The 22,118-nt window shown below is 46.9% G+C and overlaps 1 protein-coding gene across 2 annotated transcripts in view; it reads right to left on the bottom strand.

Annotated features, from left to right (window-relative positions):
- Positions 1-22,118, bottom strand: part of LOC126419044 (fatty acyl-CoA reductase wat-like) — a 250,451-nt gene that overhangs the window by 43,165 nt on the left and 185,168 nt on the right. For both annotated transcript variants that reach the window (XM_050086115.1, XM_050086116.1), the window contains exon 5: positions 19,027-19,136. In XM_050086115.1, coding sequence (XP_049942072.1) covers positions 19,027-19,136 — 110 coding nt within the window. The remainder of the gene's footprint in view (positions 1-19,026; positions 19,137-22,118) is intronic.

The following is a 22,118-nucleotide window of genomic DNA, read 5'->3' as shown; positions in this document are numbered from 1 at the left end:
TCGAGGAGAAGTGTTTTGATAGGTTAGTCATTATTTACAATGTATATTTATAATTTATATTTACAGTGTCTGTCATTTTCAAACCTGATGTTTTTATAGGGCTAAGACTGGAAGGAATTGGCTTAGTAGTGATGCTATCCCGACACTTTTTGATTTTCCGGAGCATATGAAATCGAAGAGGCCTAAGCTCAGTAAATCACACACTAGAAGGCGTTCGTCAGATGATGCCTCGTCTTCTGAAATCTGTGCTTCCAATGCCTGTAAGTCTGAATGTTGTTAGAATGTGTTGACATAATTCCCATATCCCATTTTCTTTTATAAATGGCTAGAGCTCAAAACGCGGCGAATCCAATGTTTAAAGTTTTGAGACGAGCTCACTCTTACTGTTTAAAAGAATTTTAACGACTTTTTACTCTAATTGATAGTTTATAGTAGTTTCGTCCCGCTGCCCACCAGAGTGGCGTTCTATGTATTTGTTAGATTTTATAAATGGTACTGTGAACAAATCCAGGTCAAATGTAGTTCTGGCATAATTTTTCGCAAATAAAAAAAAATTTGTTGGAAGCGTTTGGCAGTCAATTGAGAAATGTGGGGAAAATACGATACTAACATAGGATGGCAGACCGCTGATTTGAAATCCCGCCATGTTTTGCCAACAGGCACGTGGTTTATTTTGGAGTCACACCAGCCCTACAGCTTCTGCACAGCAAGGCCAGTCTACTAATATCTATGGTCAAAGCCCTATGCACTGCGGCCATATTGGCACTTGACGTCACAAACTGTATTCCATCTTATCTTTGGTCGGCAGTCCTGTTGGCATGTATGCCGTGTTGAAAGTGTGTGTCACAGTTCTTCAAAGTATGGAATACACCCGTGCTGCGTTCCCTTTTTCCAGGGAAATTATAAATCCAAAATAGGCATGAAAGTGCACTTGTTTCGATTTCCCAAATGTGTGAAGTTGAGAAATCGCTGGATTGCAAATGGTTCAAATGGCTCTGAGCACTATGGGACTTAACTACTGTGGTCATCAGTCCCCTAGAACTTAGAACTACTTAAACCTAACTAACCTAAGGACATCACACACATCCATGCCCGAGGCAGGATTCGAACCTGCGACCGTAGCGGTCACGCGGTTCCAGACTGTAGAGCCTATAACCGCACGGCCACTCCGGCCGGCGCTGGATTGCAGCTATTCCGAGACAAGAATTTTGTGCCTACACATCATTCAAGGGTAAGTAAATGACGAAAAATTTATAACGCGTTATTTGTTTCGATTTGCCAATTGTTTTTAAAAGCAGTTATGTATGATGTACCAGTATCATTTGTTTTTTAATTCTGGACCATTGCTGCGTGGTCAATACGAATGTGGCTGTGAAACGTCTCTCATTAATGCAACTATTATCACACAGAATAGTTATATTGATTAGTGTTGTGCTGTTACAGATCTGTCAGACATTTCCAACCGGAAAGTATTGTATGGACAGCAAGCTGCTTTGACGAGAAGACAGGACAGATTTTAACTGTAAATCTTGAACGACCGAGGATAAAAGATGGCTGCGTTCCATCGATATTTCCTGGTTGTCCTTCCTATCTGTGATCGCAACTGGCTTTCCGGGAATCGCCTGATGAAAAACGGATGCGTCTGGAAGCAGCACAGTTTCAGAAAGCGATAAGTGAGGGTGTGAATTCTGCAGATGAATACGAAAGCGAAAACAAAATTTCAAATATATCTGAGTTAACAGGGGGGCATAAGTCAACTTTTCTTCGTTGTGGACCGACATCAGCAAGATAGACAGTGTGAGTTTCGTTAGCATTGAGAGAACCGGCTCTGTACCTAATTTATGTTACTCTGTAGTTATTAATGAACAGTTGGAAGTTTCAGTTTTTTATAAAGGAGTATCAATGAATAACTCCCAGAACAGATATCAGTTTCCTATGAAAATAAATTAAATCTCCAGAGTATGAAGATAAAGAGCATTTATTAGAGATAATGCAAGGTATTTTAGATAAGCGTATTGCAGACTCTGATGATAAAGGCTTTTTTCAGTTCGTGAAGTCCAGGTGGTGTTGGACGGAGCCGCTAGGAGCTATCCAACTTGCCCTCCGTTCGTGGACCGCTCCGGCACTCTGCCGGAGATTGCAGACTCTCCATTACAACTGCATGAGCAGAACAGGGTGCCAGCCCCGGCAGTCAGTGATTTAAACTCCTGATGATGGTGGCGGACACTGCGGTGGACAGCTCGAGTGTTTCATCCGAAAAGACTTGTAAACCGAGAAGATTTTATTGAAGCATGCTACCGCGAAAGACTTCGAGGACACGTAATTCTCGTAATTCCGGAAAAGACTACAGCACATGTTACATGGAATAAGAAAATATATTGAATTTCTATTATAGAACTGGCTAGAGCCGGAAGTCTGAAAAGTGCTCCGAGGTATAACACTCTGCCCTACACAAACCAAGCAACGGGGTAGTTTATTAAAGAGAAAGGGCATTGTAAAGAGCCATCAGTCAGAGCATTTCACTCGGCGGCAGAGTGGGGGTCTGACGTCGCTTTGTCAGCAAGTGGAAGGCTGCCGGTGAGGGTTGGTGGAAGGATGCACAGCTGGGCTCCCACCATTATCTGATGGTGCCGCCAGCAGTCACAGCAACATTTGTCTGCTCTCTCTGTGATTCCAGCTAAAATCACATGCATCTCAGGCTGACATCAAAAATGGTTCAAATGGCTCTGAGCACTAAGGGACTTAAAATCGGAGGTCATCAGTCCCCTAGAGCTTAGAACTAATTAAACCTAACTAACCTAAGGACATCACACACATCCATGCCCCAGTAAGGATTCGAACCTGCGACCGTAGCGGTCGCGCGGTTCCAGACTGAAGCGCCTAGAACCGCTCGGCCACAACGGCCGGCGAGGCTGACATCATCTTGGGTTATGGTTTGGAGGACGAAGATTGCCTGCCATATGCACAACAGCACACAGGAAGGACGACACCATATAAGGTACAAGGTAAGGAGATAGCGGGGTGCTCTCAGAGCATACGTAGCCAGCGATGGCGCCAGTCAGACGGGAATAATTTCCGGATAGCACGACAGCAGTTCGTTCCAGAGGTGTTTTCGTTTTTAAACATCCATTGCTGGGCGAACAGGAACCCTCGAGAGGGGGAGGGGGTAGGGGAGATGTTCAAACGGACAGCGTAACTGATGGACCGGACCCTGAACTGAAATTACTGGTTCCAAAACTACAAGGTGTAAGGTGTCAGGCAAATCCAACACCACCGAGCGGGGTGGCGCAGTGGTAACACACTGGACTCGCATTCGGGAGGACGACGGTTCAATCCCATCTCCAGCCATCCTGATTTAGGTTTTCCGTGATTTCCCTAAATCGTTTCAGGCAAATGCCGGGATGGTTCCTTTGAAAGGGCACGGCCGATTTCCTTCCCAATCCTTCCCTAACCCGAGCTTGCGCTCCGTCTCTAATGACCTCGTTGTCGACGGGACGTTAAACACTAACCTAACCTAAATCCAACACCTTCCATGAAAACCCTGACATGATAAGCAAATCCAGTAGTATGTCACATAGCTCCGAATAAATCGTGACATTAAATTAACCAAGTAATACGAGTAACGAGTGAGCAAATGGAATACCACAAGAATGCCGAAATGCATGTCATACCTTCCCACTGTGGGACAGACGCAGTTCCGAGGGGAGAAACGAGAACAGAAGCCGAGAGCAGAACCGTGTTAAGCTGGAAGGCCCTACGATAAAGGACGGACGGACACCCACGTCGCCAGCTAACCGCTAGGACCACACCACCCGCAAGTTTTAGCGTGAGACTTTTTCGCGTCTCTGTTACGTTGCAAACTTTAAAAACATTGCCCCACCACGAAAAATATAACGTTTCTCATTGGATAGACAGCATTTTTGTAGGCGGAGCTTAAGGTTAACATTGAGACCCTGATTGGCCAGATGAAAACACAGCCAGATGGTTTTTTTAAACCAACTTCGGTAAATGGTAGTAAGGAGAAGTTAGGGACAGTTGCTTCCGAGACGGCGAGGTGAGCGGAGCTGTGCTGCCCGCCGCCCCCTGGCGAACACCGACAAGGTAATGAACGCACGCGAAGCCGCATAACACCGCATAACGCTTCACTCTGAACTGCAGATGTCTCATCTGTTACACCCCCTTTTTGCGTAATACTAGTGTCGATCGTCAATTAAAGCTCATGGTGTTCACATTTGCCACTTGAAGTAAAAATCTGAAACGCGATGATTTTTCTGCTGTATAGCTATTGAGAAGTCACATCAGCCACTGTAATTTACGACAAGTTAGATAAGTAATTAAAGATAATTGAGGCTCTCTGTAGACCATTTTGATAGTTTTCTCTTTTGTGAAACTTAATTTAAACCTAGATTATAGATGTGATATGGCATAGGCCATCCTTCGATCCATTGTAGAACTTGGAAACCCATTCAGGGAATATTCGTTCACATTTTTGTTGAACGCAGTTGGTTTTTACCATCCTGTATTAAAACATTTCCTTTTATCAATAGTGCAATTTATAAACGATGTTTTGTGAGTAGAATAAAATTTCCAACGGTAAACTTAACTGCTTTTTCGACGTTATTTTACCAGCTAACTAAAAATAGGAAAGCCTTGAACGCCTTCCACTAAATTTAGTTAGTATTAAGATTCTTTTACAGGGAGTGCAGTGGAGCTGACGCTGAAATCATTAAGTGTTTGATTATATCGTCGCTTGTCTCACTGAACTCTTCTGAATTCTACATGTCATATGTGGTCTGGCGTCTCCTTACCAGCAACAGGTCCCAGGTTCAAACTAGTCAATTCCCTAAAAAACACGCTCAGAGCGTCGTTGCGCGAAAGTGGTAGGGAGGCACGATATAGAACAAACAGACACCACGCAGAATGTTAGAAAGGCATTAGCGATTTGTTGAAATAAATAAATAAATAGAAAAAAGAACGGATAAAGAGTCCAAATGAAGGAAAACGTATGTCTTGGGTTAAAAATAATAAAATATTATTGTTTTGTAACGGGCAAGAGGCCTGATTTTTGGTGGGGGACTTGGCGATCATCTGTTTGCTCAGTTCGATTTCTAACGGTTATGTGAAACATGTACGACAGGTTGCTAAAAAACGTGGTACAGAACCTCACTCTTAGTTTCATCTTGACATGCAACGAAAGTACCCCAGGAATGGCATGATTCGAATACATAGTCCTTTAAAAAATATCCGAATGGGATGGAAATCGGTAGATGTGATGTACATGTAAAGGACAAATTTCAGGAAAAAAATGGAACATTTATTCAAGAGAGTGCATCACGAAATGAACAAATCTATAACTCGTTGGTCCGTCTCTGGCCTGATGCAGTAGTTATTAGGCTTGGCATTGGTTAACAGAGTTGTTGGATGTCCTGTGGGATATCGTTTCATATTCTGTCCAATTGGTGCTTTAGATTGTCAAAATACCGAGCTAGTTGGAGGGGCCTGCCCATAATGCAACAAAGCCCCTCCCGCCGGAGGTTCGAGTCTTCCATCGGGCATGGGTGTGAGTGTTGTCCTTTACGTTAACTTAGTTTAAGTAGTGTGTAAGTCTAGGGACCGATGACCTCAGCACTTTGGTATTAAGAATTCACACACATTTGAACATTTGAATGCTTCAAAAGTCCTCAGTTGGGGAGAGATCCGGTGACCTTGCTGGTCAACATGGGGTTTGGCAAGCACTAACACAAGCAGTAGGGAATCTCGACCTCAGTGGGCGGGCATTATCTTGCTGAAATGTGAGCTCAGTATGGCTTGTCGCTAAGGCCAACAAAACGGACCTACCCTATCGACGACGTACCGCTGTGGTATAACTGTGCCGCCGATGCTAACGAAAGGGGTACTTCTATGAAAATAAGTGGCACTCCAGAGCATCACTCCTGTTTATCGGGCGGTATGACTGGCGACGGTATCCCACCAATGTGTGGAGCGTCTCCGGACGCGTCTTCGGTGGACATCAGGGCTCTGTTCGAAGCGGGACTCATCACTCGCACGTGGCAAGAGTTTCCTCTGCTTGTCTTCGTGCTTTTCAAACCCCATCTTCGCCAGAAAGGTCGCCGGATACCTCCCCAACTGAGGACGTTTCAAGCATTGTGGGCCCTCCAACTAGCTCCGGATTTTGGCGTTCTAAAGCGCCAGTTCGACAGAACTTGCCACGTTATCCGACAGCTCTATCAGTCAATCCTGATTTTGTGAAGTTCTTTCTCTTGAATAAATCATCCAATTTTCCGGATAGTCTAATAATTTGTTTGTCCGTAATGTTCATCACAACTAGAGATTTCCGTTGCACTCGGATAATTACTTACAGATGCGTCGTTCCAGGTGCCCAGTTAAAATATAGTGGAGTTTGTCTCTGACATGCTAGTTGGAATGTTCTTCACGATAAACCGCGAAGTTTTGAAATCAGATTTTGTGCATTGTTATATGATGTCACTAGACTTAGGCTTGCACTGGAGATGATCACTGTGTGATTGAAATCGATATGCAATAATAATAAGAAAACAGCTTCAAATTTATACGACCAATGCCAAAGTTTTTCTTGTTCGCAGTAGTGGAATGTAGTCGACGAAGACCGGTTGCAAGTCAGAAAATTTCTGGCACCATGTCAGCAGGACTTTCTGGTTTGCAACTGATTAACATGGCTGATCTTTCACATGAAGAATGCCACAGCATACTTCTGCCTTGGGCTTTTCTCTTTTGAATACGCTGGCACTTCCCATTCTTCTGTTTCACTCCAAGAATTTTAAATAGTTACAATGATATGAATACCCCCTAGCTGCATACAGGCGTCGATATAAGTCAACGGGGACAGTTGGAAATGTGTGCCCCGACCGGGACTCGAACCCGGGATCTCTTGCTTACATGGCAGACGCTCTATCCATGTTTTTTGTTGTTGTTCTAAATTTGTTCGACGTTGTTCGTTGCATTTGTTCGGTGCGGATGTCCTAGGGCACCCGTTCAAGTTCAGGTGTTGAGCCGTTGACTCAGTTTTTTATTACAGAGGGCAGCTAACCCTCGGACCGAACACGCTCAGCTGCCGTGCCGGTGTCCATCTGAGCCACCGAGAACACAGGGATAGTGCGATTGCAGGGACTTACCTCTGGCACGCCTCCCCTGAGACCTACATTCCCAACTTATCGTCCCGCACTATATTCATAGTGCCCCTGCCCATTATACTCATTACTCGCGACATTTTGCCGGTTCCCGTAAGAGTTCGGGCACTGTTTGTCTATCCACAAAGAAGAAGATGCTCAAATGGCCGGTGCGCCTGAAGATGGTACAGATACATCGTTGACCATACAGCTCGTTAGAATGAAATTACATGAAATGAATACCCCTAGCTGCATACAGGCGTTGATATAAGTCTTTGAGACGGATCATACTGCTTTTGGGGACCTTACACGCCTGCCTTGACAACAGATTTTCAGCAAAATCCTTAACACTTTCACGCCGGCGCGGCGCTGAGCGTTTTGTTTGTCACGAAAGAGCAGCGGTCGTATTCCAGCGCCGTAGGCTACTATCTTTGTATACTGACCTTTTATTTAAAAAATGGCTTAAGACCATTTTTTTTTGAAAAGGGATCACATAATACAAATTTACTCTAGATTAATAAAAAATTATGTAATATTTCATTTTCTCACAGAGCTCGCTCGTTGAGTGCATTGTGTTCATAGCTGTTTGTTCCGCCTGACTGGTAGGTCAAACGGTAGTGTTTTGCAGGTAGCGTAATTTGTAGTCAGGCGGGAGCTACTAGTGGTACACGATGTTCAATCGATTTAGCGTGCGCCACAGGTGGTATACGCCGGCGTGAACGTATTAAAATCAAAGGCAGTTGTATGCGCTGGGGATAAATGGAATGGGTTCATAACTTAAGCTGACTCAACAATCGTGTGCAAATCTTGCGGAACAAAGACGTTAGCGTATGGCACTTGGAACTGTTAACAGAAGCATCGTTTGGTACACAAAAAGACTTCCTAACACATATATCTACATTCGATGCTAATAAATCCCTCTTCCTCAGAGACGCTTTTCTTGCCATCGCCAGTCTGTAGTTCATGTCCTTTCTACTTCGTCCATCATCAGTTATTTTACTGTACATTTATAAAAACTTTTAGTGTATCGTTTCCTAATCTAATTCCATCAGCATAGCTTGATTTAACTCAACTGGTTTCTATTTGCCTTATTTTGCTTTTGTTAACGTTCATCTTACACCCGTCTTTCAAGACGCTGCTCGCTACGGTCAACTGCACTTCCAAGTCGTTTGCTGTCTCTCACAGAATTACAATGTCACCGGCGAAACTCAAAAATTTATATTTCTTCTCCCTGAAGTTTAGCTTCTTTGTCCGAATTTTCCTCTGGTTTCCTATACTGCCTTCTCAGTGCACAGATTGAACGACAACACTCTTTCCCTTTTCAACAGCTGCTTCACTTTCATGCTCCTAGACGCTGATCCTAATAAATATAGGTGAACTAGTTGATGTGAACAGATCGTTGGGATTTCTGGGGAGTGGGATATAGTACTAGGAAAGGTGTCGTCGGCGTACTGGAGGAGGTGTATAGGTGGAAAATGGTTAGCTGTCTAGAGAATATACAGTATGTAACCACTCCTTTTGTCGATAAGAAATTGTAATTTATAAATGTAAGTAATTGTTGCATATAGTAAATTAAATTATCAATACTCATTAAATTAACATTAATATTAAACAATATTAAAATTACGAAGAACCTATTGCTTTAAGGAATATGCAGCTGTAACCATTGTACTTTTTCGGTATACGTATATACTAACAGGAGGCATTCTTTCGTTTTCTGTTACTATTACTGCTCTTCTTCCTTCTGATCCGATCTTGCATTTAATCTGTGCTGCGTTGCATGTATGTGTTATGAGAGAAAAATATATATTAATCTGAAAACCCCCCTGCGGGTTCGGGGGTAAGAATAGGCCCGCGGTATTCCTGCCTGTCGTAAGAGGCGACTAAAAGGAGTCTCAACTGTCTCGGCATTTAATGTGATGGTCCCCTGAGGGGTTTGACCACTCTATTTCCAAATTTTTCCGTTAGTGCGTACCATTTGGGGAAGGACACCTTACGTGGTGCATCTTAAATCCATCTTGCCCTAAGATCTGGCACACCTGATATTTTCATGGAATTGGACTTACATCGAGCTTCCGGCCACATCCGCTGCAGTGTGTTCTGGATAGCATCCCTTCCCTCCATTGTGCACTTCCATCTTTGCCCTTGTGATGTACATGGATATTTCGACATCCGACATCCAGCATGGTAGCCAGTCCGTTGTGGTGGGGTCGTCATGTACCCTCTTGGTGGTAGCCCCCTGACTACACAGGGATCGCACTGCTGATGTCTGAGCTGCTACCTCCCCACATATGCCGAGGAGTAGATGCCTATCCCTTTGGGGCGTTGGGACTCCCGGCAAAGGCCATCCTGCCAGGTGGTCTTTGCTGCGGCTGGGTGGCGCCTGTGGGGAGAGCCCCTGGTCAGAGTGGGTGGCATCAGGGCGGATGACCCGCAATGAAGCGTGGTACATCATCTCTCGCTGGTGGGCCTCCACCAGCAGTCTCTAAGCGATCGAGGTCTAACTTCAATGGAAACAAATTTGATCAGAGATCATTTCCCTCCCTGGCCACTCCATGGGAGGAACGTTTGTCCAAAGAAGACAGTGGAGATTATTCACCCCGGTACCTCATGTGTACGCGAGTAGATGGGGAATCATTTATGTCGACCAAGCCCCAGTTTTTTGTGGAGCATTTAGAGGACAAGTTCGGGGAGGTGGGGGGCTTGTCCAAAATGCGCTCTGGATCAGTTCTCATCAAAACAGCATCCTCTGCCCAGTCACGGAGGTTGCTCACTTGCGACAGGTTGGGGGATATTTCCATCACCATCACTCCCCATAAGAGTTTAAACATGGTCCAGGGTATTATATTCCACAGGGATCTTCTTCTGCACTCCGACGATGAACAACGCGCCAATCTAGAACGACGAGGTGTTCACTTCGTCCGGCGCGTCCATCGGGGTCCGAGGGATAATCAGGTAGCCACTGGTGCCTTCATCTTGGCCTTCGAACGCGATGTTTTACCCGAAAAGGTCAAGGTGATGGTTTACCACTGTGATGTGAAGCCATATATCCCTCCTCCAATGCGGTGTTTTAAATGCTGGAAGTACGGGCACATGTCATCTCGCTGTACTTCTGGCATCACATGTCGAGATTGTGGACGTCCTTCGCATCCCAATACTCCATGTGCTCAGCCTCCCATCTGTGTTAACTGCGGAGAACACCATTCCCCCTGCTCGCCAGACTGTAGGATATTCCAGAAGGAACGAAAGATAATGGAATATAAGACCCTGGACCACCTGACCTACACCGAGGCTAAACGGAAGTATGAGCGGCTCCATCCTGTGGCAATGACGTCGACCTACGCCGCTGCTGCAACAACGGTTCTCCCATCGTCTCTTATCGTTGGCTCTAAGATCTGTCAGAATCCACTGGCCCCCTTGGTTGTGGGGGGCACTTCACTCCCTGTTGCTCCTGCTCCATCTTCTTCAGGAGCAACAACCCCCCCCCCCCAACCATCGGGGACATCAGTTCCCCCTTCCCAGCCGGAGAAGAGTAAGACTTCTTCGGCTACTCTCGCCAGGAAGGGGTCCCTTGGGGACCTACCTTCGCAAGTTCCGACCAGTGGAAAAGCGGACACCCGCAAGTGGCTGAAACAACCACCAGTCCCTGGTCGTAGGGCCTCACGGTCGTCGTCTGTCCTTGAGACTGACCCAGTGAAGCTCTCCAAGCCTGAACCACCGAAGGCACAGCGAGAGAAACAGAAGAAGACGAAAGTCCCCAAGGCTAACGACATTGCGGTGGCACCCATCCCACTGCTTCCTACAAGCACTGCGTCTGAGGACGAGGTGGAGATTCTGGCGTCCGCTGAGGACCTCGATCTGGCCGGTCCCTCTGACGCCATGGAAAGCACTAGCGCAGGTGCTCATTCGGAGGCAACAGGTGACCCAGCGGCGTAATCTGCCTTCCCAGTCCCGTCACGCCTTTCTCAGACATGGACAATGCCATCCTCCAGTGGAACTGCAGCGGTTTCTTCCACCATCTAGCTGAGCTCCGACAACTTATCAGCCTTCACCCTTTCTTCTGCATTGCTCTTCAGGAGACTTGGTTTCCAGCAATGCGAACCCCCATCCTCCGTGGCTATCGGGGTTATTATAAGGACCGGGCAGCTTATGAAAGGGTGTCTGGTGGCGTCTACATATATGTCCTTAACTCTCTTCACAGCGAGTCTGTCCCTCTACATACAGCTTTAGAGGCTGTCGCTGTTCGGGTGTGGACGCCACAGGCTGTTACTGTCTGCAGCCTTTACCTTCCACCAGATGGTGATGTCACGCAGCATGTCCTGGCTGCGCTGATAGCCCAATTGCCGCCACCTTTCTTGTTACTGGGCGACTTTAACGCCCATAACCCTCTGTGGGGTGGGTCAGTGGCAACAGGTCGAGGCGCCACCGTTCAGCATTTATTGGCGCAGCTCGATCTCTCGATTTAAATGATGGTGCCTCCACACACTTCAGTGTGGTGCATGGCACTTTCTCCGCCATTGCCCTATCGATCTGTAGCCCTAGCCTCTTACCGTCTGTCCAATGGAGTGTGCATGACGATCTGTGTGGTAGTGACCATTTTCCAATCTTTCTGTCACTGCCACGGCGTCACTCTTCTGGGCGCCCCAGCAGATGGGCTATGAATAAGGCTGACTGGGACTTGTTCTCCTCCATTGCCGCTATTGAGCCTCTCTCTAGTGACGACATTGATGTGGTGGTTCACTCAGTCACCACCAGCATCGTTACTGCCGCAGAATCTGCCATTCCCAGTTCTTCTGGGTCCCCTCGGCGGTGGACTGTGCCTTGGTGGTCGCCTGAGATCGCTGAGGCGATTAAAGATCGCCGGCGGGCGCTACAGCGTCACAAGCGACATCCCTGCATTGAACACCTCATCACCTTCAAACGGCTGCATGCGCGGGCCCGCCGCCTTATCCGCCAAAGCAAGCAGGAGTGCTGGGAGCGGTATGTGTCCACCATTGGCCTCCATGTCTCTCCATCGCAGATCTGGGCCAAGATCCGACGCCTTTATGGCTATCAGACCCCTGTCAGCGTGCCTGCACTCTCACTGAATGGAGCAGTTTGTACAGACTCCGACGAAATTGCCAACAGCTTGGCAGAGCAGTTTGCTCTTAGTTCCGCTTCTTCCAATTACCCACTGGCCTTCCGCTCCATTAAAGAGCGGATGGAACGTCGGAGCCTTTCTTTTCACACCCACCATTCTGAATCCTACAATGCTCCATTCAGTGAGTGGGAATTTCACAGCGCCCTTGCCGCTTGCCTTGATACCGCTCCTGGGCCAGATCGCATTCACTGTCAGATGCTGCAACACCTTTCAGTGGACTGCAAGCGACGCCTCCTCGACCTTTACAACCGTCTCTGGGTCGAGGGTGAGTTTCCGTCGCAATGGCGGGAAAGTATTGTCATCCCCATTTTGAAACCGGGCAAGAGCCCTTTGGAGGTGGACAGCTACCGTCCCATTAGCCTCACCAACGTTCTTTGCAAGCTTCTCGAACAGATGGTGAGCCGGCGCTTGAATTGGGTACCGGAGTCTTGGGGCCTTCTGGCTCCATCTCAGGGTGGACTCCATAAAGGCCGCTCCGCCACCGACAATCTGCTGAGTCTGGAGTGGGCCATCCGTACTGCCTTTGCCCGCCGTCAGCACCTGGTCGCTGTCTTTTTCGACATGCGGAAGGCGTACGATACGACATGGCGACATCACATAATTTCTACACTTCATGGATGGGGTCTTCGGGGCCCTCTGCCGCTCTTTATCCGAAATTTTCTGTCGTATCGTACCTTCCGCATGCAAGTCGCGACCTCTCAGAGTTCCTCCCGAGTCCAGGAGAACGGGGTACCACAGGGATCTGTCCTCAGTGTCTGCCTGTTTTTAATCGCAATAAACGGCTCGCTGCAGCGGTGGGAAATTCTGTCTCCGCTTCCCTGTATGCTGACTTCTGCCTTTACTACAGCTCTACTGGCATTGCAGCTGTTGAACGTCAGCTACAGGGCGCTATCCGCAAGGCGCAGTCTTGGGCTGTAGCGCATGGTTTTCAGTTTTCGGCTGCCAACACCCGCGTTATGCGTTTCTGCCGGCGCCGAACGGTCCATCCTGAGCCGCGGCTTTATCTTGCCGACGAACTCCTTGCTGTGGTGGGGACCCACAGGTTTTTGGGTGTAGTTTTTGATGCCCAGCTGACTTGGCTGCCTCATATTCGGCAGCTTAAACAGGCGTGTTGGCGGCATCTAAATGCTCTGAGATGCTTGAGCCACACCCGCTGGGGCGCCGACCGATCTACCCTGTTACGGCTCTACCAGGCGTTAATCCAGTCCCGTCTGGATTATGGGAGCCTGGCTTATGGCTCAGCATCCCCATCTGCGTTTCAGGTGCTGGACCCAATCCTCCACAGCGGGATACGCCTTGCCACTGGTGCTTTCCGTACCAGCCTTGTGGACAGCATACTAGTGGAGGCAGGTGTCTCTCCACTGCGGTTACGGCGCCAACGTTTGCTGGCCGCTTATGCTGCCCATGTTTTCAGCTTGCCCGGGCATCCTAACTATCGGCTCCTATTCCCAGAGTCGCACGTCCATCTTCCAGATCGTCGACCCGGAGCTGGCAGTACGATCGCGGTCCGCGTTCGAGAGCTTCTCTCCGAGCTTGGGGCCTTACTTCTTCCGCCTCCTTTCAGGGCACCTCTGCGTACTCCCCCATGGTGTTTGCCTCTCCCTCGCCTTCAGCTGGAATTGGCACAGGGCCCGAAGGACTCAGTCCCTCCGGAGGCCTTCCACCACCGCTTTCTTTCCCTCCTTGCAATGTATCAGGGCTCTGGCATTGCGTACACTCGCGGCCCGATGGTTGCTGGTCGTGCCGGTTATGCGCTTACTCTAGGGGACCATTCCGAACAACGTTCATTGCCGGCTGGCTGCAGCGTTTACACTGCTGAGCTGGTCGCCATCTTTCGTGCCGTAGAGCATATCCGCTCCTGCTCAGGTGAGTCCTTCGTGATCTGTAGCGATTCCCTGAGCGGTTTACGAGCTCTCGACCAGTGTTTCCCTCGTTCTCGTCTGGTGATGGCTATCCAGGAGTCCCTGCATACTCTTGCCCGTTGCGGCCGCTCTGTGGTCTTTGTGTGGACCTCCGGTCATGTCGGTATCCCGGACAATGAATATGTTGACCGCCTGGCGAAAGAGGCCATCAGTAAACCTTCTATGGACATTGACCTCCCAGAGACTGATTTGCGAGCAGTCCTCCGCAGAAAAGTTTTTGCGCTTTGGGACGCTGAATGGCGCGATCGGATCACGCCAAATAAACTCCGTGCCATTAAGGAGACGACGACTGTGTGACGGTCATCCATGCGAGCCAACCGCAGGGACACAGTCGTCCTTTGTTGGCTCCGCATTGGACACTCCCGGCTGACACACAGTGACTTACTGCGTCGGGAGGACCCTCCTCTGTGTCGCTGCGGGGCGGCTTTGACAGTGGCCCACATTTTGTTGGCTTGCCCCCTTTTAGCTGTTGTCAGGCGGACATTTGCGCTGCGTGATACGCTCCCTGCCCTTTTAACTGATGACCCTGCTATGGCTGGCTTAGTTTTAAGTTTTATTCGGGCAGGGGGTTTTTATCATTTAATATGAGTGCTTATGTTTTATTTTATTGTTTTGTGTTGATTCTGGCCTTTGGCCTACGGTTTTAAACTGAGTTTTTAATGTGTTCTAGGTGGTCGGCTTTTGGTTTTTTATTCTATGGTCGGCCAACCACCGCCACACTCCGTGTGATTGTAATTCGTTATGTCTTTTCTTTGTCTGAGTTTTTCTTGTCCTGTGTTGTCTGTTGTCTCTATTATCCGTTTTTTTACTCTGTGTGGTAGTTTTTAAGTTTTGGAACAAGGGACGGATGACCGTTGCAGTCTGGTCCCTTTAATCCCACAAACCAACCAAGCTTAATCTGAAAATAAAACTGTTTTCCTTAAAGTAGCATAACAGATACCCCGAAGTAACAGATCAACTGAAACTGATTTCAAATGTTATCATATATTTACGTGCATTGAGAAATTGTAGGGACTTGATATTTGAGATATTTTGAAATCATAAAAACTATGTTTTTTTATAGTAATAAACAGCATCAAATTTATATGACGAAGCAGAACGTTCTTCAGCTGTCAGAATTAGTGGCTTAGTCACCCAATAACGGATATCTTTGGATCTCACTCTCGGGCAATAGTCGGCTTTACTTAAACTTTAATTGAAGGTTTAGAAATTTTGTACTGGGCCAGCTAGGAAAGGATATTTCATTCAAATCAGATAAGCTCCAAGAGAAGAGTGTTTTATGTGTTGTACTACTTCTAACCGTAGAACTGTTTTTTGCGTAAACTCAGGAGCAAAAAAATCACGTAGACTACGAAATCTGTTTTCCCTCCCAGCAACGTTAAAGAAAGAAGACCTGCGTGGAAGACTGTACATCATTGTATTGTTCTCCTGTGCTCACACTGAAAATAGTCTGAGATACGGGGTGACAATTAGTGAACAGTATGAAATAAAATCGTCACAACTTCTGAACGGTTTGCGTTAGGACGTCCAAACTGCACCGGTTGGGCGCGGGGCATGAAGAAATTAGTACGCGCTGTATGGTTTGGTTTAGCGACGCAGCCCACTTTCATTTGGATGGTTTCGTCAATAAGTAAAATTTGAGGGCTGAGAATCCGCATTTTGCGATAGAGAAGTCTCTTCGCTCAACGGGTGACTGTGTCACGGAATAATAGGTGCGATATTCTTTGATGGCACGGTGACTACCGAACGGTACGTGAAGGTTTTGGAAGATGATTCCATCTGCGTTATCTAAAGTGGTCCTGACTTAGACAAGATGTGATTTATGCAAGACTGAGTTCAACCCCATCGAAGCAGGAGAGTGTTTGATGTCCTGGAGGAGCGCTTTGGGGACCGCCTTCTGGCTCTGGGGTACCCCGATGCCACTGGCATGGGCCTCGGTTGGCCGCCATATTCTCCGGATCTGATCACATGCGACTCCTTTTTCTGGGGCTATTTTAAAGACAAGGTGTACAGCAATAATCCCAAAACTATTGCTGCGCTGAAAACAGCCATTCAGGAGGTCACCGACAACATCGATGTTCCGACACTTCAGCATGTCATATAGAATTTCGCTATTAGTCTGCGCCACACCATCGACATTGATGGCAGGTATTTCGAACATGTCATAACCTAAATCCGAATATCTGTAGTGACGTTTACATGTTGAGTAAAGAGTGTGTGAACGCCGTATATTGTAATTAATGTACGTTTTTTTTCATGTTGTTGTTGTGGTCTTCAGTCCAGAGACTGGTTTAATGCACCTCTCCATGCTACTCTATGCTGAACAAGCTTCTTCATCTCCCAGTACTTACTGCAACCTACATCCTTCTGAATCTGTTTAGTGTATTCATCTCTTGGCCTCTCTACAATTTTTACCCTCCACGCTGTCCTCCAATACTAAATTGGTGATCCCTTGATGCCTCAGAATATGCCCTACCAACTGATCCGTTCTTCTAGTCAAGTTGTGAAACAAATTTCTCTTCTCTCCAATTCTATTCAATACCTTCTCAGTAGTTATGTGATCTACCCATCTAATCTTCAGCATTCTTCTGTAGCACCACATTTCGAAAGCTTCTATTCTTTTCTTGTCTAAACTATTTATCGTCCACGTTTCACTTCCATACATGGCTACACTCCATACAAATACTTTCAGAAACGACTTACTGACACTTAAATCTATACTCGAGGTCAACAAACTTCTCTTCTTCAGAAACGCTTTCCTTGCCATTGCCAGTCTACATTTTATATCCTCTCTACTTCGACCATCACCAGTTATTTTGCTCCGCAAATAGCAAAACTCATTTACTACTTTAAGCGTCTCATTTCCCAATCTAATTCCCACAGCATCACCCGATTTAATTTGACTAGATTCCATTATCCTCGTTTTGGTTTTGTTGATGTTAATGTTATGCCCTCCTTTCAAGACACTGTCCATTCCGTTCAGCTGCTCATCCAGGTCCTTTGCTGTCTCTGACAGAATTACAATGTCATCGGCGAACCTCAAAGTTTTTATTTCTTCTCCATGGATTTTAATGCCTACTCCGAATTTTTTTTGTTTCCTTTACTGCTTGCTCAATATACAGATTGAATAGCATCGGGGAGAGGCTACAACCCTGTCTCACTCCCTTCCCAACCACTGCTTCCCTTTCATGTCCCTCGACTCTTATAACAGCCATCTGCTTTCTGTACAAATTGTAAATAGCCTTTTGCTCCCTGTATTTTACCCCTGGCACCTTCTGAATTTGAAAGAATTGTAACGTTGTAAATAAAATCTACGTAGCAACTTAGCACTCACGCACGAGGAGACAGTACAAGTAATGGCGAAAGGACCGAGGCTTGGGGCAGACCTGAAGTGGGGTGGAACACACAAGAATTTCTCCTGTTTAAAGTTACATAGGATGGGTAGCTGTTTAGGAAGATTTCGAATTATGGGCCACATAGTATTACTTGGCATGGATGTTGGTGACACTAATTTGTCGTTTTGAATTCCTGAATTGCTGAGGCCAAAAGGACTTTTACGAAATTTAAGCATTCCATGTTAGCTCTCTCATCAGTGTCATGGTCAGAAAAACGTATGGACTTACGGGATTGGAATCGTGATGGCAGATTAAAACTGTGTGCCAGACCGAGGCACGATCATGGAACCTTCTACATCTACATCTACATCCACTCTCCGCAAGCCACCTGTCGGTGTGTGGCGGAGGGTACCTTGAGTACCTCTATCGGTTCTCCCTTCTATTCCAGTCTCGTATTGTTCGTGGAAAGAAGGATTGTCGGTATGCCTCTGTGTGGGCTCTAATCTCTGATTTTATCCTCATGGTCTCTTCGCGAGATATACGTAGGAGGGAGCAATATACTGCTTGACTCTTCGGTGAAGGTATGTTCTCGAAACTTTAACAAAAGCCCGTACCGAGCTACTGAGCGTCTCTCCTGCAGAGCCTTCCACTGGAGTTTATCTATCATCTCCGTAACGCTTTTGCGATTACTAAATGATCCTGTAACGAAGCGCGCTGCTCTCCGTTGGACGTTCTCTATATCTTCTGTCAACCCTATCTGATACGGATCCCATACTGCTGAGCAGTATTCAAGCAGTGGGCGAACAAGTGTACTGTAACCTACTTCCGTTGTTTTCGGATTGCGTTTCCTTAGGATTCTTCCAATGAATCTGTCTGGCATGTGCTTTACCGACGTTCAACTTTATATGATCATTCCATTTTAAATCACTCCTAATGCGTACTCCCAGATAATTTATGGAATTTACTGCTTCCACTTGCTGACCTGCTACATTGTAGCTAATTGATAAGGGATCTATCTTTCTATGTATTCGCAGCACATTACACTTGTCTACATTGAGATTCAACTGCCATTCCCTGCACCATGCGTCAATTCGCTGCAGATCCCCCTGCATTTCAGTACAATTTTCCATTGTTACAACCTCTCGATATACCACAGCATCATCCGCAAAAAGCCTCAGTGAACTTCCGATGTCATCCACAATGTCATTTATGTATGTTGTGAATAGCAACGGTCCTACGACACTCCCCTGCGGCACACCTGAAATCACTCTTACTTCGGAAGACTTCTCTCCATTGAGAATGACATGCGGCGTTGCCTATTGCAGACAGAGCTATCCAGCAAAGGTTTGGGGTTTCGAGTCCCTGTCAGGTACAGAGTTTTATTCCACTCGGAAGTGTTTAAAAACAGCGCACAGCTTGCAGCTGAGTGGAAGACTCGCCCCGCGAGCGAGGAGAGGAGCCAGCGCAGCGCAGCGCTTACTCACCCATGGAGGGCCGCACGATGGCCACGGGCAGCCCGACGCCCTCGTCGCGCACCAGCTGCTCGGCCACCGCCTTGGTCAGTGTGTACGTGTTGGGGTAGCCGAGCGGCAACCTGCACAGTCGTCACATACTCAGGTCTAACTGACCCCTCCTCTCGTCTCTGCAGCTGATGCATAGGCGCTGGACATAAATACGGAAATATCGCTAGAAACGCATGCTTGAACATACATTCACCGCGAAGGAATTATCCGAAAAGAACAGACATCGGCAGATGTTACGTAAATGCACAGGCAAACAAATGAAAAACTGAATGATTTATTCAAGCTAAAGAGCTTTACAAACTGAGCAAGTCACCAACGCATTGGTCCACCTCTGTCCTTATGTAAACAGGTACTCGTCCTGCCTATGATTCATAGAGTTGATAGATAGCCTCCTGGGGGAAATCGTTCCAGATTCTGTCCAACTGGTGCGTTAGATCGTCAAAACACCGAACTGGTTGGAGAACCCTTCCCATAATGCTCCAAACGTTCTCAGTTGTGGAGAGATCCGGCAAACTTGCTGGTCAAGGTAGGGATTGGCAAGCACGAAGACAAGCGATAGAAACTCTCGTCGTGTGCGGATGGGCATTATCTTGTTGAAATGTAAGCCCTGGGCGGCTTGCCATGAAGGGCAACAAAACGGAACGTCAAACATTTTCGACGCACCGCTGTGCTGTGAGAGTGCTGCGGATGACAACCTAAGGGGTCCTGTTGCGAAATAAAACGGCACCCCGGAACATCACTCCTGGGTGTGCAGACCCTGTTGTCCAGGGCGTCCCCAGACACGTCTTCAGCCTGGAATCTCATTGAGTGGAGGCGCCCCGGAGAGTGGTGGGATTCTAGTCCGAATGTCGCCCACTTTACGGCCCGACAGCCATGACTGATGGCCTCAGGGGGCATTTTATTTCCCTTTGGTTTTCATCCACCACACTCTCACAGCACAGCGGTACGTCGACAATGTCCTACGCCCCGTTTTGTTGCCCTTCAAAAAATGGTTCAAATGGCTCTGAGCACTATGGGACTTAACATCTCGGGTCATCAGTTCCATAGAACTTAGAACTGGCCGCGCGGGATTAGCCGAGCGGTCTTAGGCGCTGCAGTCATGGACTGGGCGCCTGGTCCCGGCGGATGTTAGAGTCCTCCCTGGGGCATCGGTGTGTGTGTTTGTCCTTATAATAATTTAGGTTAAGTAGTGTGTAAGCTTAGGGATTGATGACCTTAGCAGTTAAGTACCATAAGATTTCACACACATTTGAACATTTTTTTTAAACTTAGAACTACTTAAAAATGCCCGCCCGTACACGGTGATAGTATCTACTGCTTGTCTTTGTTCTTGTCTTTGTTCATAGCTTGGCCAGCAAGGTCGCTGGTTCTATTACCAATTGCGAACGTTTTGGACTTTGCTGATGGGGCCCTCTAACCATCTCGTGATTTTGACTATTTAACCCTCCAATTGGACAGAATTTTCCATGATATCTCTCAGGAGGCCATCCAAAAATTGTATCAATCAGTGCCACGGCGAATAAGTATTTGGATAAGGGCCAGAGGCGGATAGCGGGTTATTCGCTTGCTCAGGTTGTGAAGCTCTTTCTCTTGAATAAATCATCCAATTTTCCTGAAACTGTTATAATTTGTTTGTATATGCAGATCACATCTACTGCGATTTCCGTCCCATTCGGATAATTCCTTCGTGGTGCGTCGTTTTTTTATCTTAGAGTATAAATGCAGACGCTACTCAGCTCTTCAGGTTGTACTGTTGTGTTACCAGGAACGGCACCTTTGCTATGTCAGTACATTGCAAGTGTCAATCGTGCTCAAAACAGTGTTCTGTGTAGTAGTGAGTGCATTGTTTTAGAGCTTAGTGAATTCGGACATGGACGAATTGTTGGTGCTACTATGGTGAGTGCTTGCGTAATCAAGGTATACAAAGTGTTTGATGTTTCAAGAGGCAGGTTATCTAACATTTGTACTGCATACAGGAAAATCAGGAAAACTGGTCATGTACTGTCACGACGCATGTATTGAGTGACCGTCAAAGAACGTCATTGAAGAGGATTGTGACGAAAAATAAGAGGGTCACAGCTGCAAATGCTACTGCAGAACTGAATATCACACTTGCCAACCATGTCAGCACCAAAGCAACACGAAGGGAGTTCCATAAGCAAAGAATTGCAGGGCGAGCTGGACCTTCGAAGCCAGTCAACAGTTATGTGAATGCCCGTAGCAGGAAAACGTGGTGCCGAAGTTGTAAAACTTAGATAACGCAGAGTTTTCGCCAGCGTTGATCATAATCATACAGTACATTTCAAAAGAGTAGGCCGCCGTTTGACTGTATATAATTATGTTTATGTTATAATAATAAACAGTCAAATGACGGTTTACTCTTTTTAAAAAAGGGCCTATGGGGCGCTGAAAGAAAGTAATTTGGTCGGACGAGTCTTGAGTCTTGTTGCACATTATCTGCAACTTCTAGCTGAGTTTACGTCCCCAGGGTAAAACGTGGTGGGCGTTCGGTGATGAATTGGGAGCAACGTCATGGTATTCCAAGAGCTCTATGGTTACGCAGCAAGGTCGCGTTACTGCCAGAAATTATAAGACCACCTCGGCTCATCAGGTCCATCCCATGGTACGATTTGCTTGCTTTCCAATAGTGATGCTATATTCCAAGACGACAACACCGATGCTCATACAGCTCACATTGTCAAATACTGGCTTTGTGAGCGTCAGGATGAGCTGTCACATCTCTTCAGGCCAGTCCAGTCACCACATGTCAATATTGCTGAGCTTTGTGGCCTACCGGGTGATCGTTCGACCTATACTTGAGTATCGCTCATCAGTGTGGGATCCGTACCAGATCGGCTTGACGGAGGAGATAGAGAAGATCCAAAGAAGAGCAGCGCGTTTCGTCACAGCGTTATTTGGTAACCGTGATAGCGTTACGGAGATGTTTAACAAACTCAAGTGGCAGACTCTGCAAGAGAGGCACTCTGCATCGCGGTGTAGTTTGCTCGCCAGGTTTCGAGAGGGTGCGTTTCTGGATGAGGTATCGAATATAT

This window comes from Schistocerca serialis, chromosome 9, assembly GCF_023864345.2.
Source record: "Schistocerca serialis cubense isolate TAMUIC-IGC-003099 chromosome 9, iqSchSeri2.2, whole genome shotgun sequence".
Taxonomy (NCBI): Eukaryota; Metazoa; Arthropoda; class Insecta; order Orthoptera; family Acrididae; genus Schistocerca; species Schistocerca serialis.
Note: the sequence above shows the minus strand (reverse complement) of the source record. Positions and strands in the feature narration are given on the sequence as shown.